At 43.0% G+C, this 17,512-nt stretch overlaps 1 protein-coding gene and 1 long non-coding RNA gene across 8 annotated transcripts in view; one reads left to right on the top strand and one right to left on the bottom strand.

The window, feature by feature from the left end:
• DOCK10 (dedicator of cytokinesis 10) overlaps positions 1–13,103 on the top strand; it is a 188,941-nt gene extending 175,838 nt beyond the window's left edge. For 5 of the 6 annotated variants that reach the window (XM_045559091.1, XM_045559095.1, XM_045559092.1 and 2 more), the window contains 6 exons: positions 2,426–2,572; positions 4,652–4,862; positions 6,377–6,567; positions 8,373–8,473; positions 8,652–8,790; positions 12,354–13,103. In XM_045559091.1, coding sequence (XP_045415047.1) covers positions 2,426–2,572; positions 4,652–4,862; positions 6,377–6,567; positions 8,373–8,473; positions 8,652–8,790; positions 12,354–12,470 — 906 coding nt within the window. In that variant the 3' untranslated portion in view covers positions 12,471–13,103. The remainder of the gene's footprint in view (positions 1–2,425; positions 2,573–4,651; positions 4,863–6,376; positions 6,568–8,372; positions 8,474–8,651; positions 8,791–12,353) is intronic. The other variant, XM_045559096.1, reaches the window with a different exon arrangement.
• LOC123643529 lies at positions 263–15,915 on the bottom strand. 2 transcript variants are annotated; one of them, XR_006736818.1, is made up of 5 exons: positions 15,826–15,915; positions 14,664–14,845; positions 13,885–13,972; positions 13,192–13,257; positions 263–361 (listed from the first exon to the last, which is right to left on the bottom strand). It is a non-coding gene; the product is annotated as an uncharacterized LOC123643529 (long non-coding RNA). The 2 variants fall into 2 exon arrangements; XR_006736819.1 differs by lacking the exon at positions 263–361 and adding an exon at positions 10,459–10,474.
• Positions 15,916–17,512: the final 1,597 nt, after the last annotated feature.

A 17,512-nucleotide genomic window follows, 5' to 3' on the forward strand; every position in this document is an offset into this window, starting at 1 on the left:
CTAATCAGTATGTCTTTCTTATCAATCACTAACCAAAATATTGAAATGAGCATCAGTAGACCTTTTATAATAAGAAAAATTATAGTTCTCATGTGAGAGAAGTGGAAGGTACGTGTCTTTAAGGACTCAGAATGAGTTATGCTATTTCCCCCGCATACAAGCCAGAACTCATAGTGCTTTATGGGCACAGAGTTTTCTCTTCATTATTGCTGCCACCACCACCATCATGACAGCTAACACTCACCAAAGGCCGTCTGTTAACCCAGCACCGTCCGCAGGGGCTCCCAAGAGAATCCTGAGCCAGTACTTTTCCTATCTTACTGTCCAAGGAGTAGGGATGAAAGAAGGTCACCAGCTATGACTAAGGACACAAAGGACAATAATGCCATGAAAACTTCCTTCCCACCACTCATTTTCTACTAACTCTGGATTTGGAAATTTGTCAAAGGAAAAATTTACAGTGAAAACGTCTCTTCATACTAGTTTTCACACTGTGGTTAAAAAAAAAAAAATTTTTTTCCTGCAACTTGCAGACATCTTTCTTATTGAAATTGCAGTTGTAAATGTTGCTTTAGTGTTGGCCCCTGGGGGATTCTGCTTGATGGCTTCAAATGTCTTATTTCTCTGATGTGTCAGTCTGTCAGTTTTAGCCACTAACTTCTGACCTTGAATCAGACAAAACTCCACAAAGACAGCCTCAGAGAACAACAGAGCAGGCTGGGAGTCATGTGGGAATGGGGTCAGACCCCACCACTGCTCTACAAAGGCTGGATGGATGATAGGGAGCTGCTTTTCATGCTTTCAACATCACACGGCACTTTTTAGCAGTTTGGAGTCAAGGTAGTCACAATTAGTTGTGTTTGGTCTTGAACGTTTCTCAAAGAAATTGTTCCACGAAAACATCTTTATTAAAAGCAATGGAGTCTTTTCCAGTTATATCTGATGCAAATATACCTTTCTCAGATGCATGAGCACTAAGAACTTTTTCATTCATCTGTGTATTCGTTTAACAAATATAAAGTGACCTCCTCCTAAAGACTAGGCATTGTGCTAAACACGGGGCATGCAGTACAGAACAAGACACGTTTCCTCCTTAGACAGCCCAAAGTCAATAGGGAGATATGCAAGGAAACAGGCAATTACCTGATTGACAAGAACTGTGCTGGGAAATGGACGAATACACAGCTACGGCCCACTTATGATGCAAAGTGTCCTGTTAAAAATGATCAAATTTGCATGTATGAAAATGCTTTGTTAGTACAAAGCATCATACAGATGTGACTTTGACAATTGTTCTTAGATTGTCTCACATCAGCCATGGAAAATACATAATTGTAACATTCTCTCTACTTTTTTACATGTAATGAATATTTTCTAATAGTCAAAAATTATTGTTAAAAAAGTATGGCTCGGTTTCCTTTGACCTCTAGTATCTTCACCTAGACCTCAAAAGCTCTTTCTTTGCAGGTCAACTCTGCAGGCAGAAGAAACCAGATACACTTGGATTCTTAACTCCCAACTTAATCTAGTATTCTGACACCACATGTATTCCACAGGAAAAAAATGCGTCTGTGTCTCTTCAAAGAAAAGGAATTATAAGGATTGCCTCACTTAGTTATCTTCAGATAATGGAATGTTCCGTTTCCCCTGTTCTCAAACCAGACAAATATATTAATAGAGGTTAAAACCTCCCTGCCCTTATGGAAAGAAAATGACCACATGGTTGCTATTTTTAATCCTATGAGGTCTAGCTTTACAAGAATGTCAAACGTCTATTAGTAAAGTAAGTTGAATGATTAAGTTACATATAGCTAGATTGCATCATGTCCCTGAAGTCATACTGAAGCAAAGTTATTCTTTTAAATAGCAGCATTTGGGAGCATACCACATGTAATTTCTGTTATGACAGCGATACAAAGTGGTGTAGTTCTCTGTCTAAGATGATGTGGGATGCATATATCCCATTCAGATACCTCTACATGCCTTACAGTGTTTTCTGTGCTAGTTTCAAAGACTTCTGGAAGACCTTATTAAAAATGATACTGTGACTGCTCTTTGAATAATGCCCAAAATTACTCCAGACTTTGTGTTCTACCCCAGGCTACCACAAGAGGGCATTCATCCCCCAAAATAGATCCAAGCAGATATTATCATTGATTTCTACATATAGAGAAAATATTTGTAAGGTATTTCATGAGATTCTTTGGCCTGGCTGGGAAATATTTACATTAATGTCTGATTATAACATGACATTTTGTTTTCTTCACTTCATCTTCTCTGATTTTGAATTTGATCGAGTGCTATACAATGGCTTAGATGACAACCAAAGGACTGGATATATTTTTTAAGTAAATTTCTTTTTGTTTTGCTTATGACTTGTAATTGGAGTTCTCTAATAAAATTGGTGATTCATTATGTTCCATAGGGTTTTTTTGAAGAAGAAGAAGGTAAAGAGTATATTTATAAAGAGCCTAAGCTGACAGGTCTCTCGGAGATTTCGCAAAGACTGCTCAAACTCTATGCTGATAAATTTGGAGCAGACAATGTGAAGATAATTCAGGATTCCAACAAGGTAGAGGAAAATCAATATTCACGCAAGTGCTAAGCATTTAACATAATTTTTTTATTCTTTAACTACATTAAGCTTTAACTTTCTGCCTAACTATGCAAAGTAAACTACCAAAACCATTTTGGGTGTTTTGCTTGTTTGTTTATTAGATGATTAGTCGGTTGGGGTTTTATTGTTTGTTTTAGTAACTTTTAGGTCATTGTAGAAACAGCTTACTAAATTCTCTACTTCTCCTATAGGTCATTTGCATTTGAATATCAATCAAAGCATTAAAGTGATTGGGCCCAATGATGGAATTAGAAAAAAAAGCAAGTTGAAAATATTCAGTCAAGGAGGTCTTCCTAGGCAATACCAATTTTGAAAGCTACATGATATTAAATTGTGAAAGTTATATTAAACTGTAAATATTCAATTACTCTCCTCTTGGCTCCATAAAGTAAAGTTGCATCCTCTCATTAGATTACTCAGCATCTTCATTAGCCAACCTCTATTAAGCTCCTGCTGCATGCCAAGCCCAGAACTGGGAGCTGGGGCACATAGAGTCTTTCTTCCAGAGCTCACATTTCACATGGGGCTGAGAAGAGAAGGACTGAGTGACAGTTAATTAAATGAATGCCATGAAATACGACCAGAGAGTCATGCTCCAAGTTGTAGGGAAAGCTTAGGGTAGGAGACTGTCAGAACAGCTCATTCTTGGTTGGGCAACATTACACAAAGGAGGTGATGTTTGAGCTGGGAATTGCAGGGTAACAAGGTGGTTGCAGGAAGCAAAGGGCATTCTGAGAACCCAGCACATGCAATGACAGGGAAAAATGAAAAGGAGAGATGTGTTTAGAGATTGGCAGATCTTTGAAACACAGGTTGGATAGGAGAGTGTAGCAGAAGGTGGAGCTAGAAAAAGTGGTTTATGCCCAATGGTATAGGGTCTACTGGGCCATAGAAGAGGTCTTCCTTTTTCTGTCCTCTTTTAGAAGTTAGCATTTAGAAGGGTCTGCGCATGAGATCACTGGGTCTGGGCAGAAGTTTCTGCACATGTGTTCATCATTCTTTTCCTTAGCTTGAAAGGTACAGTCACCTTCCCCAGAAAGGCAGGCAGCTGGAACTGCCATGGTAGTGTCACTCCTAAGCGGAAAGTATAGACAGAGTTCCTAGTAGGAAGAGAAAAAGGCCAAATTTGGTGTCAGAACAACTTGAGTCTTCATTCCACTGCACCACCACTTCCCAACTGATGATCTTGGAGAGATTAGCTGGCTCCTCAGAATCTCCATTTTTAATCTGTAAATGGTTACGATCATACCCACCTTATAGTTTAATTATTAGTAGTATTACAATTAAGTTCATCAGGTTCCTCAAATCTCTGGGATTGCATAGGCAGTGGGTGGGTAGACAGATGGAAAAAATTAAAAGTTTTAAAATTCTTCAAGATAGCATTCAGAAGGAGGCTGAGAATCATGTCTCCTAACCTCAGAGGGGAGCAAGTGCAATGCCCCAGAATTTCTTGGGCCCCGCCCCATCTGCCTTGCTCTTTGTCGTGCCTATTCACCAAAGCAGTTAGTAAAGAAATTGCATAGGATATTTGTTGCAGGTAAGATGAATCTGAAACATTGAAAATACAAAAATTTGCAATCATGTAATAGGCTAATCAGCTAACCTGCTAAATAGGCAAGGAACCTCCCGCCCCATGACAAGCCCAAAGCCAGCGCCCCGGTCTAAGATCATATCTAAAGCATCGAGGCACAAAGAGATATATTAGTATCTCCACTCTCAGAAAGCTTGCATTCCAGACAAAGGCGACTGGACATTCATTCCAGAAAAGAAAGTAAAGGATTCAATAATGTGCCACAGTTGGGCACATGCCGCAGAGAGCCTCAGCCACGTGGGTAGCTGGCCCCAATCCCTCTCCGCCACGATCTGGCTGCCTGACCACAGCCCACTCCTGTGGTCCCACCAGCTCTGACATGACTGCCCATTTTTCTCCAAGGGGAGGGGACAGCCTCCCAGGATGCCAGTGGAGGGAATACGGAGCTTCCCGCTTTTCCTTCGGGAGCCCCTCATGGCTTTGCCCATAATGTGTTAACACAGGTGAACCCCAAGGAGTTGGACCCCAAATACGCCTACATCCAGGTGACCTACGTCACGCCATTCTTTGAGGAAAAGGAAATCGAGGACCGGAAGACAGACTTCGAAATGCACCACAACATCAACCGCTTTGTCTTCGAGACGCCCTTCACGCTGTCGGGCAAGAAGCACGGCGGGGTGGCCGAGCAGTGCAAGCGGCGCACGGTCCTGACGAGTAGGTGCCGGCAGGGGGCGCGCGTGTTCCAGGGCAGGCCCGTGTTAGGTTGGATGGGTGGGAGCCAAGGGGTGTCTACGTCCTGCAAGTGCCGACTTGGATATACTTGCTAGGAAGAGCAGATGTCCGACTCTTTATTCTCTGTAAAGAGGGAGACCCTTGGCTGGGCACGGTGGTTCACGCCTGTAAACCTATAATTTTGGGAGGCTGAGGCAGGAGGATCGTTTGAGGCCAGGAGATGGAGACCAGCCTGGGCAACATAGTGAGACCCTGTCTTTACTAAAAATAGAATAATTAGCCGAGTGTGGTGGCCCATGCCTGTAGTCCCACCTACTTGGAATGCTGAGGCAGGAGGATAGCTGGAGCCCAGAGGTTTGAGGTTTCAGTGAGCTATGATCACACCACTCACTGCACACCAGCCAGGGCAACGGAGCAAGAACTTGTCTTTAAAAAACAAGAAGTTGACTTCCTTGAGAAGTCATCCAGAGCAGAAATTGTCAGTGGAGTTACTTTATCACACCTGCTCCCTTTAGGCTGTATGTCATGAGGGTCATGGGTCAGTGTCTTGGGAAAGGCAGGAGGTACTCTGAACTGTCCCATCCTCTCTCTCCCTGATATACCTTCATTCCTCCAGGGTTAGCAGTTCTCATAATTGTGTACTTCAAGGCAAGATTCTAAACCACTCTGGGATTCAGATGCTTCATCTGTAAAATGAATGCAGACGTTGATCTCCAACGTTCCTGCCGGCACTATCTAGATCTATTCTATGAGCCAGTGTTTATTCCACAAACACTTAATGAGTGCCTGCTGGGTGTCGGGCACCGTTCTAGGTACTGGCGATGCAAACAAATAAAACATGATTCTCGCCATCAAGTTGCTCACAGTCTGTTAGGAGAAAGAGTCAAGTAAAGCAAGAATTTCAGCATCAGAAATGAAATGGGAACACACAGGAGGGGCTCCTGAGGCTGATGAGGGGCAAGGTAAACACAGCTTTCTGGAGGAGACGATAGGTAACCTGTTTTGTGACATGGGCAGCCCTGGATTCTGTATAGATCTAGCAATAGTGCTGACATAGAGACCATAAGAAATTTATCCAGAACTTTTGTCATAAAAAAGTCTAGAACAAAGCTATAATAATATGTACTATTCAGTATATACTTAAGCATTTAGAATTGTGGTATAGTGTAATCTATATTTGATTTACAAGTTGCAGGGGAAGCTATAGTCTTTTCAGTGTTTAGAGACTCTAAAGATCTGAATCAGCCCTGAGAATGAGGACTCATTGGCAGTGAAGCTGAGAAGGGCACACCAGGCCAAAGTTGCTGGGACAAGAGCTAAGAAGTCTGAGAGAGGATGGCACCTAGCAGAAAAAATAACTCACACGCACAGAAAACATGCACAATGGAATGTGCTCTGTGCTTTGAAATGATATAAGATCCTCTGGATCTGCAGGGGAACCCTTGACCCTTCACTAACCCTCAGCCTTGAAACTCATTTGTGTGGCTTTTGTGCAGCGAGTCACTTGTTCCCCTACGTGAAGAAGAGGATACAAGTCGTAAGCCAGTCGAGCACAGAACTGAACCCTATCGAAGTGGCGATTGACGAGATGTCCAAGAAGGTTTCTGAGCTTAATCAGCTTTGCACAATGGAAGAAGTGGACATGATCCGACTGCAGCTCAAACTCCAAGGAAGTGTCAGTGTGAAGGTGAGTAAATATCGCCCAGGCCTGAGATGCACATGGCCGGAGAAACCAAGTATAAAACGATGTGGAAACTTTCCTACAAAGAATACAAGAAATGTTTTTCTATTCGTGATTCCATCCAACACCTTTATCTGGGTCTTTAAAATTGTGTTTAGTTGTAAATGCACATTGATGGTGTCTAATACCTGTAGATACGCCTTGCTTAAGTTTAGCTGAAATGAAATGTTTTCTTCCTCAACCCTGCCATCCCATCTTCTGTGGATATCTATGTTCTATGTCTGTATCCTAGAGAATGAATGAACTAATGAATAAACATGGCACTCTTGTACATATGTCATTAAGAGCCTTATAAAATTGTTCCAAAACAAGTCCAAAAAATTGTTTACTAGTTCATAAAAGGGACATGAGTGTTTATCTGTCTATCAGGGTTGTGACAGGGAGCAGATGGCATGCTCACAGTGAGTGGTAGAGGAAAATAGAATAAATAAACATTTTCAAAAGTGAGAGCGGCATTTAGGAAAGCCAGCAAGGGTGCTACCGTCCTAGACCTGAAGGCGCCAGGAGAGGAGAGTTAGTGGAAGCAGACCGGGGACTGAGAGGTCCAGCTGATGACAGACAGGCGGGCAGGCGTGGCCTCTGCTAGAGGAAGGAGGCTTCTGCAAGGAGGAAGCCCGGGGGCTCACACCAGGGCCCGACAGGTGAAGTGAGTAAGGCACTCACCTTGGGCATGAAATTTAAGGGGGCCTGAAACCATTCAGTAATCAAAAGGAAATAATAGTTTAATGTGATGTTTTTAAAAATGAAAGTTAATGCCAAATATCCATAAGGAACAAAGTATTAAAATTTTAAATAGAGACAGGCCAATAACAGCATCCTGCCAGGTGTATTGGAGACTGAGGTGAAAGAAGAAGTGAGTGATGCTGATCCTGACACTACTGCACTCCCCTCTTCCCTGATGTTCTTGTCTGTGTCCCCCACCGGATGAGAAGGCCAAAAGGCAGAGGAGCCATTGGCCTCGTCCATACAGGACGGCTTCTGTAGGCACCTGGCTGAGTGGAGATTGCATCCGGAGACGCAAAGGATGATCCATCCAGTCCCATTTACTACACCTGCCACACTGGCCATTCCTGGTGATCACAGGTGCCCCAAGTCGGCCCAGATGCAGTAGCATTAGCTGCCTTCTTCTTTTACCTTCTTCCTTGCCAAGGCCGACAGCCACATTTAAAGGTCATATGCACTAAGGAATATGGACTCCTCCTTGATCGTGATCATGAATAGAACCTGGCATTATGCATTCATTCAGCAAACCTGATAAATGCCTCCTTGGACTGGAATCTAAGCCAGACTGTCAAGTGAAACACAATCAAACAGTGATTCTGGGGAGGTGACCACAGCCCCTACCACTGTGGAATGTCTTTTCTTAATAGTTAAGTGTTTATCTGAATGTTTAAAAAAAATCAAACATTTGATTTCATAAATTGTAAATTTAAATAAATGTATTGGCGTTAACAGAAGGGAGTCTAGTTTTCAGATGCAGATTGCTAGTATGCAGATACGGCAAACATGTGAAAGGGTGCCAAGTGGCTGAAGTTTGGGAAGGATGGCAGTGACGGGGAGGGCTCAGATGACGCAGTCTGTGGGACCAGCTGGAAGAGAGCAGTAGAGCAGGTGTACCAATGAGAGGACTGCAAGGCGGCGTGAGAGACCTGGGCACCGCAGGATTGGTGCGACAGCTGCTCCTCCCAGCCACAGAGAAGGCTGCGTGGGGGCGGGGGGTCATCCGCCACCAAGTCCCTTCTCTCCGACAGGTTAACGCCGGGCCGATGGCCTATGCACGAGCTTTTCTTGAAGAAACCAATGCAAAGAAATACCCTGACAACCAAGTAAAGCTTCTGAAAGAGATCTTCAGGTAAGCCGCCCTTGGTTGGAATGTTCTTCCTTGAACTCCTTCAGACAGGAAGTCCTGAATCCCCCGGAAGCTGCCTGACCAAACCTCTTCGAGGTGGCAGAGTCCATCAGCAGCAAGTCACCGAACTCAGTGCCACTTCCCACGGGCGGTTTTTAATTTGTTTGATCTGTTGCTGAAGGCAATTTGCAGACGCGTGTGGGCAGGCCCTTGACGTGAACGAGCGCCTCATCAAGGAGGACCAGCTGGAGTACCAGGAGGAATTAAGGTCCCATTACAAGGACATGCTCAGTGAGCTCTCCGCAATCATGAACGAGCAGGTGAGCTTTCCCCGGGACACGCGCCGTCAGCAGGTAGAAAGCGTCCATTTTACCCCCGGCACCCGAGCCACTGGAAAGAGTCTCTTTTCTTGCTGCTGAAATCACTGCACCTTCCGTCAGCACCGTGTTGCTGGGTCGTTTTCTCCCGCACGCGCAACACCGCTGGCTGTAAAGCAGGTTGGGGAAAAAGGAATACGAGAACCCAGATCCTTCCACAGTTTTCAGAGGTGTTTATCCAAGCCCTAGGAACTGTTGCTTTTCTAGAATATGTGGGTGGGACTGGACACTGAGGAACACGGGGTGTCATTCCTACCAGGGTTTGCTGCCACGCTCTGACATCCCTGCTTGAGGCCCTCTCAATCCCCAGGCTGCGACGGGGAATTCCACGGTGCTGCCACTCAGGGTCCTGCATCGCACTCCGGAATAAACCAAGGGCTAGTTATGCATGGCCCTGTGATGGCCAAGACCGCCTCTACAGAGGCCAGGCCTCCTGCAGAGGTGCAGGATTGGGTTAAACTCAACCTCCCACTCCACAAGCAAGTCCTCCGTGATTTCTGGCATGCATCCAGCATGCTTTGTAAGGCTGTGCACAAAATGTGGGCATTCAACAATCTCAGGACTTTTGGAGGTGCTAAAAATCAGCTGGTTGAAAGCCAAGTGCTGCCTGCCTCCCTGGCCCACCTCTCAGGCATCCATCAGCCCTCACGCTCTGCCTGGACACCTCATCATCCATGGTCCCCTCCAGGAGTTAGATATGTTCTTTCCAGAAAAACTGAGGACCAGAACTTGAGATAATCTCCCGGTTGTACTTCATGCATAGTAGCCACTCATTTAATATTTGTTCCCCTTCCTTCCCTTAAATGGTCTAGCACTATTAACACTCTTCACAAAATATGAAATGTGTTGTACAACCTTTTATCCTAATTGCATTTCCCATATTCTTCTACCCAGATTTTTAAACTCTCCATAATATAATAGCTAGAGAAAGAAATAGTTGATTGACTTATGGTGGAGAGAATTAATCTCCTTGGATAGGATTCCTAGTGAAGGTAGTACTGGTTTGGGCTTTTTAAGGGGTCATGGGAACTAAGTACTCAAGAAAGATGCCTTGATAGCCGGGGGGGAATTAGAAATGTAAGAATGAAACAAAAAGAACACCATGGATCTGAGAGTTAAGAAAGGAGGTGAAGGAATGCTGTCTTCAACTGGAAAGTGACCTTGGAACTTCAGGCAAAAATGCTTTTCTCTTTTTTCCCAGCAGCTCTGTCGAGGTCCGTGTTTATACAGCTTCTGTTCCTCTGTGTCTAGTATTTCCCTCAGTACTGTAAGCAAAAGTGGTATGTTTTTCTTTCCTTATGTCTACTCTATCCTTTGTGGCCTTCTTGTCTACCTATCTCTTTCTAGCCGTTCATTTTCCCCCATCATCTCCATAGTGGCTAGCGTTCTACAGGTTTTTATTTTATTCCATTTCCATGTGGGTCTGTGGCGGGGGTGGGGGGGGGCTGGGGGGGGAAGCCTGGTGATTAAAACTAAAGTTAACAACTTAGCTTTTAAAATGGATGCAAGCAGGGTGTGGTGGCTCCCTCCTGTAGTCCCAGCTATTTGGGAGGCTGAGATAGGAGAATCGCTGAAGTCCAAGAGTTGGAGACCAGCCTGGGTGATATAGTGAGACCACCCCCGATCTCTAAAAAAAAAAAAAAAAGAATGAAAATTCATACTCCATCAACTTCTAAAATGTATTTAAGCTCGTTTGTTTCTAAAACAAAGATACACTATCCCCCAAAGTGCTGATACAAAGACAAAGACCAGGTGATTAAGGGGAGGGGAAAATAGTTTCTTTTCCAGGAAACCTTTGCAAAGAAGCAAAATTTGACTCTATGCTTCCTGGAAACTGGCACAAAGAAAAGAAACTGATGGATTGCACAGGTCTTGTTATTCAGTAAAAGAAATAGATCTGTTTGCAGGAAAGATAAGCTTTGTCCTGGTCCTGAACTTTGATGGGGATTTGTCACGTAGGTCTTCGTATGTGGGATTACCTTCACATACCTATCTACTCAAGCACAGATTCTGGGAAAAGGCACATATATTGTTATAATGAAGAGAAAAATTGTGCCGTTGAACTTTTTAAGAGACAGGGTCTCACTCAGTTGCTCGGGCTGTAGTGCAGTGGCACAATCATAGCTCACTACAGCCTCGAACTCCTGGGCACAAGGGATCCTCCTGCCTCAGCCTCCCAGTGTGCAGGGATTACAGGCATGAGCCACCACAGCTGGACTCTAGCATTGAACTTTTAAAAATAGCAACAATTAGAATGGTTAGCTAGACCTAGAAATATGAAAATAGAAATAGAAAATAATTAATTATCCAATTCATTCCAAAAGTGTCCAGAAAAGGCTTAGCTAGAAGAGTATTCTGTAGCCATCTAGTTAATGAAGGAACCTTCAGTATAAGGAAGAGATGGAACAAGATAAAGTGAATGTTAGTGTGTGAAATGGAGATATTGAGATGAAGTGGTCTGAGTTGTCAGTGACAGGAAGGAAATAATTACTTTTATAGCCAGAATTCCACACTGTTTTATAAATAGCCAAAAGCACATAAAAGCCTCCCTTGACTGAGGCCAAAGTAAGGCATTTAAGTCTTTAAATGACACGTAATTATGAGTTGTTCATGTGGAGTCTGTTTCAACATTCAGTGAAAATGATGGCATAGTGAAGCCAACTTTGGCAATGAGTATCAAATATAAAACACAGAACAGACCCATTCTGTTATGGTGCCAAGCAGGTGAGATGCAAAAGCGTACTGCTCTTAGAGTCTCAGATGCTCTTTGAACACATCAGCCAAATTATCTATGCAGAGCTTTGTGACATCCACCATAAGGAGATTTTATTGGGAGTACAGGACACTCAGGTGGTGAGTGCTTTGCAGAGGACAGAAATAAATTCTATCTTGAAAGAGGGGAAGAGATAAAGGTCATGGCACAGGGTGGTAATGTGTGAAATTTGTGGGAAAATCTTCACAACTGCAAATTTAGTTAATTTCACTTCTGGGCAGAGGTATGTTTGAGAGGTGCCTGGGGTTTCTGTTGTTATTGTGTTTACATATGATTATTTGAATATATCTGCTAAGAGAGCATTTTATAGGCATATTAACATTATTTTCAAAAGTAAATTCTGGTCAAGATATACTTTTTCCTGTTTCCATTTATGCAGACACTTAAATGAGATTTCCAATATTTCCCTCTTTTTGATAGATTTTAACAATACACACTATAAACTTTTAGAATAGAATAAAATCCTGGAATTACTCAAATGCATTTATAAGTTTCATTAAAACATTTATAAATTCATATCTGATATTAATAGTTAAGGAGGATTGTGAAGCTACTTTAAATTTTGCAAAATGACTAGCACGTGGGCTTGGGAAAAAATTCTTTAGCTCTACTTTGATACCCTGCAGGGAATAAAAATCACTGTCCTGGGTTTTAATTTTGTGTTCGGGGATATTAACGTTAACCTCTCCAATATCACTTTGTTTTGTTGTGTTGTATTTTGTCCTGTCTTAAGATTACGGGCAAGGACGACCCATCAAAGCGCGGAGTGGACCGAACCTGCACTCGAGTAATTAGCAAGGCAACCCCAGTCCTGCCTGTGGTCTTGGTGTCGTCTAGTGCAGAAGTCTGAGAGAATGCCTACAGCAACAGACACTCCTTGAAAAGAACTTTCTGAATTTGCAGCTAATCTCGGGGAAGAGAAAGACAGATTTAATTTATTTGAACTTTTTATGGTGTTAATATTTTTGTTTACCTCGCTAGCTTGAGAATTTTGCCAGCCTCTGGATTTGCACATTTTTTATGATTTTTTTTTTCCTTTGAGCAGTGTTGATCAAGCCAAGCTGAATATCTGCCATGAAATTCCAGTGAATGTGTAACTCAAAAGCAAACCCTAAGTTTGCTGTCAGATATATGTTCGATGCCCCGGTCCTAGTACACATATTTTAAACGTTAAAGTGAATGTTTTTGTAACATTTAAGCATATTTCAGATGTAAATAAAAATTGTAAAATATATGGTTTTTACCAAATTTAAAAGATCCTTTTTTGGTTACTACTTATGACAGTACTAAAGTTATATGAATAACATTTCAGATACCATTATATTAAAATATTTGTGTATGTGTACAAAAGTGTTGATAAATACTAATCTTTAAAGTTTGTGGAGTTTCTTTGTAATATATGTGCTCCTAAAAGCAATGGGATGTGAAATTATGACAGTATTTTGTTGTTGTTAATAGAAATAAAAAATACAGTTACTTTGTATTTGGTTTCCTCTTGAAGAATGGGTAGGTTACAACTAAAAGTGGTTAACTGGACATCTGTCAAATGCAGTTCTATGCTCAGTACTTACGGTGCCTTATAAAGAAGTCAGGAAGTTTCTCCAAAGATGAACTAGACAGAGCAAGGAGTTCCGAACCTAAGAGAGTATTTGAATTATTTGAAGAGAACATAATGAATCACAACCTTGAGGGTTGTGGGAGTTACCAGACTGTTCACAAATATCCCCCTTCTACCGTCCATAAACGTGTGGTGGGATTACACTTTCCTGCCTCTTTTGAAGTTAGGTGTGACAAGGTCACTTGCCTTCGTCATTGAAATTTGAGCAAAAGTAACATGTGTTCACTTTCAGGCAGAGGCTTCAATGTCGTTAAGTGGTTCTGCCCACTCCCCTGCCCTGATGTAGTTATCTTTGAAGCACACAGAGATGAAGCCTGTATCAGCCTGAGTCCCCAAAGGACCCCAGTGAGCAAGACGCACACACGCCCTTCCCCAGCTAACCCTCTTGGTCCTATAACTTGGGTGAGAAAAGCCACTCTGTTGTGTTAAGGTCCCCAAGATCCAGAATTGTTTGTAACTCCAGCATGATGAGCTTATCCTGGCTGGCCTGTATTTTTGATCAAAGCTGGGACTGATGCTGGCCGGATTTGGGGACCACTGACACATTCCACCCTCCGGTCTGCCAAAATCAGCTCTAGGGGAACTGAACTAACTGACCTGCCTCGGGATGCAGAAGGCAGGCTAGACAATGTCATTTTATATTCACCTTCAGCAGCCATTTCAGAGTCCTAGACTTAAAGGAGACTTCAGCTGAGTTCACCGTTCTGCTGTGCAAATCCACTGGCCAGTAGTATCTGCATGCAAAGGTGAGAACACAGGATAGCAATTGCAACACATATTTAATATCTATGTATTGTATACACAGAAGTGATAAAAGGATATTTTTGGGTGAGAATTCATCCCTCAAGACACATTTAACTGCTCTTTTCTCAAACAAAGCCCACTGTTTTATTTTAAAAAGATCTGCCTGGGATGAACTGAACTCTGGCTCAAAGCATCACCGCCAACTTCATTCTGGGGCCAGTTCTCTTGGTTCCCAACTGTGTGGGGTCAGGATCTGAGCTGCTCTCCTGTAACTTCCCATTTGGATTTTGAATCTGCCTTAGACATTATTACTGCTCCAGGAACCCAGGAAGGCTCTTCTTCAATATCATCTCCCACCTAATGTTCACCATTAGGCTTAATTCTTCATGCCCATCCCAATCCACCCATCTCCCATGTCCCACGGACGCTGTCAGCAATGGGTTGCCATCCAAACCTGAAAATAAATCCTCCAAGGAAATATCTAAGGAAGTAATTGAAAATAATAGATCTTTTTACCCTTGTTAACTACCAGATATTTTATTTTTTTGCATCCCAAACAGCAATATGTTAGATGGGTTCATTATATTTTGCCCCTAAAGTGGTTCACAGAACAAGGAGTTAAACACAACTGCTCTAGAGAGAATTACCGGACCCCTCTGCCTTAACAGCATCGAAACTCACCCTGCGCAGTCCTGGCACCTCTGATTCCTTCCTGCGTTGGAGCCGATGCGTCAAACTGGCTGCTCAGAGACTGAATCCAGCACATGTTTCATCCGCCACATATCGTGGCTTTAATTTTTCTCAATTAGGTGTCAACGTTTAACTATTAGGAGACTTTATGTAGAAGTTCATCTTCCTAGTATCTGTTGAAAAATCGGCCATCTGGCAATGCTGGACTCACCGTCCCACGTGACAACCGGGAGTTGAAATTGAGACACAGTTGACACCTTTTCGTGTGATTTCTAGCTTGTTGAAGTCTGCATCAGGCCCTAACCAACTTATATCAGATATAAGAGGGGGTTTGCTTGTTTGTTTTGCCTTGTTTTGTTTTTAGAGCTAGAGTCTCGCTTTGTCACTCAAGCTGGACTGCAGTGGTGCAATCATAATTCACTGCGGCCTCCAACTCCCAGGCTCAGCAATCCTCTTGCCTAAGCCTCCCTGGCTGGGCCTACAGGCATGCGCCTCTACACCCAGCTAATTTTTTTTTTTTTTTTTGTAGAGACAGGGTCTCACTGTGTTGCCCAGGCTGGTCTCACACTCCCAGCCTCAAGCAATCCTCCCACTTCAGCCTCCCAAAGTGCTGGGATTATAGGCATGAGCCACGGCACCCAGCCTAGGCCTCTGTTACTTATATTTTCTGCCTAGATCTCATAGGCATGTGTAGTCCCAGTTCAGACAGATATCCATCTAACTGTAGTGATAGCTTGGTGCGGACAACAGACCACCTACTTCATGTAAATGCATATTTTAACATGTTAAAATGCATATTTCTGAGCTCCGTCAGACTTTCTGAAGTAGAACCCCCTAGGGGTAGATAGAGCCCAGTACCCAGGCACACGTGATTCTTAGACGTACTGGGGTATAAAAACCCCACTGGGTCCTCTTTTAATTAGCTGCCCCTAAAAATACTTTGCCCAAGACAATGCCTTGTAAACAGTGACCTGATTTTGAATTGCCAAGACACTGAATTCGTACTTTTATATTCCTTTTCATCTTTATATAAATTTAATCTGAATTAATACTCTGCAAAATAAGCTCGGTACAAAAATGGTAGTAAATCTCCCAGTTCTACAGATGAAAAGGCTGAAAATAAGAGAAATGGCATTATTTCCCTATTATTTACCCTGGAAGACATCCAACACAGAATACGTGGATCTGATTCCTGGATGTCAGGCCTGGCTCCGTCCCCTCATCCATTCATCAGCCCACTCAGTAGCTACCTCTCTTTCCATTCTCATTTCAAAGTGCAAAATGCCCAGACTGTAAAAAAAAAAAAAAAAAAAAAAAAAATTAATGTGTCCCTTCATTTTGGGTAACAGTTACCTTACAAATAAGTGTCCATTATCCAAACATCACATGGTACATCCCTCTTCTGTGTTCCCATTTAGGAAATGGTACAAATGGGCCGATCACAGCATTTCCTTCCCAGCGGCAGGCAGGTTTCTGTGGGATGCAGTTGAGGAGGGAGAGTGTGTTACTACGAGGGCTTGGCTTTCAGAACCCTGAATGGTGCTCTGCAGAAGGATTTCACCATATTTGCAGACAAATGATTTATCATCTTATAATATTAGTCAACCTCCAGAAAGTCAAAAATATATGTATTATAGAATCTCAGTGCTCCTGTGAGCAGTTAGGAAATAAAAAACATTTGTGAGCAAATGTGACAAAATGATCCTAAATCATATTTAATATTTGTTCATATTACAAGTGGCCGTCATGCCTTCCACCTCCACACTTGTGTCGGTGAAAAATTATATATAACATAAGGTGTTTATCATAACATATGCTGGTGATATGATTTCTTGTTCAGAAACTGGTGGAGTCTGGGCATGATTAGCATTCAGGATTCTCTGCAGGAAGCCCCTTTTCTTCCTCCTAATTTCAGACCCTGTCTGCTTGTCTACATGTAAACTTCACTATAGCCACAATGTTCTGCTTACCTAAAAAACCCTACCTTGCTCCTCTTCCTGGCAGAAAGGTCCCTTTCGCTTTTCTCCAACACCATAAACCTAACCCAGAGACATCAGGAGCAGGCATAATTCATACATGTGATGGATGCACTGAGATCATACCTAGACCCACCCTTCACTGAGGCTCCCGTGTCCCCAGCTGCTGGGACTCGTAGCAGCTGATGGCTCTCAGCTGAGTCCCTCTTGTTCAGGGTCACATCACCAGCCCAGAGGAAGCTCATTTGAATGACTGATTGATGGTGGAAAGTATAAAACTTGTCATTGCGGCAGTTCAGGACAATTCCAAAAGGCCATCCTGGCTCCCCAGCTCCTACTGAGAGGTCTCTTGCAACTACTTCAAAGCTCAGCTTCTCCCTCCAAGAAAAGTCCAAGAGCTCTGATCCCCAGTCCCTGTCCTGCATGTAAATCTCCACCTCAGAGTCTGTTTCTTGCAGAGTAGACTAAGTCCACAGCTTTTCCAGAGCTTTGCTTGTGTTCCTAGCATGTCTGGATTTCTCATCCTCTTCCCATGATTGGCGTGTACTGCCTATGTCTCCCACGTTCCTCTTTTCCTCAATTATGTCATCAGTTATCATCTCATGTGACCAGCCATGCTTTCTTTCCACCCATGTTACAGCCTCCTTGCAGGCAGACTGTGTCTTAATCTTTGCAGTCCTGGCTGTTCAAACTAGAGACCTGCACTGAAGAGTTCTGGAGTCAAGTTCTCAAAGTTCTGTTCAGTGGAGTACTTATTTCCAGAGAAAATGCTAGGGCAGGGAATGGGAAGCAGAAGAAGAAAGGACAGACTGTGGGAAGATCGATTAGGGGACAGACATCATCATAGGAAGGAGCATCTTTGAA

The sequence above is a fragment of the Lemur catta genome, chromosome 8 (genome assembly GCF_020740605.2).
Source record: "Lemur catta isolate mLemCat1 chromosome 8, mLemCat1.pri, whole genome shotgun sequence".
Classification (NCBI taxonomy): Eukaryota; Metazoa; Chordata; class Mammalia; order Primates; family Lemuridae; genus Lemur; species Lemur catta.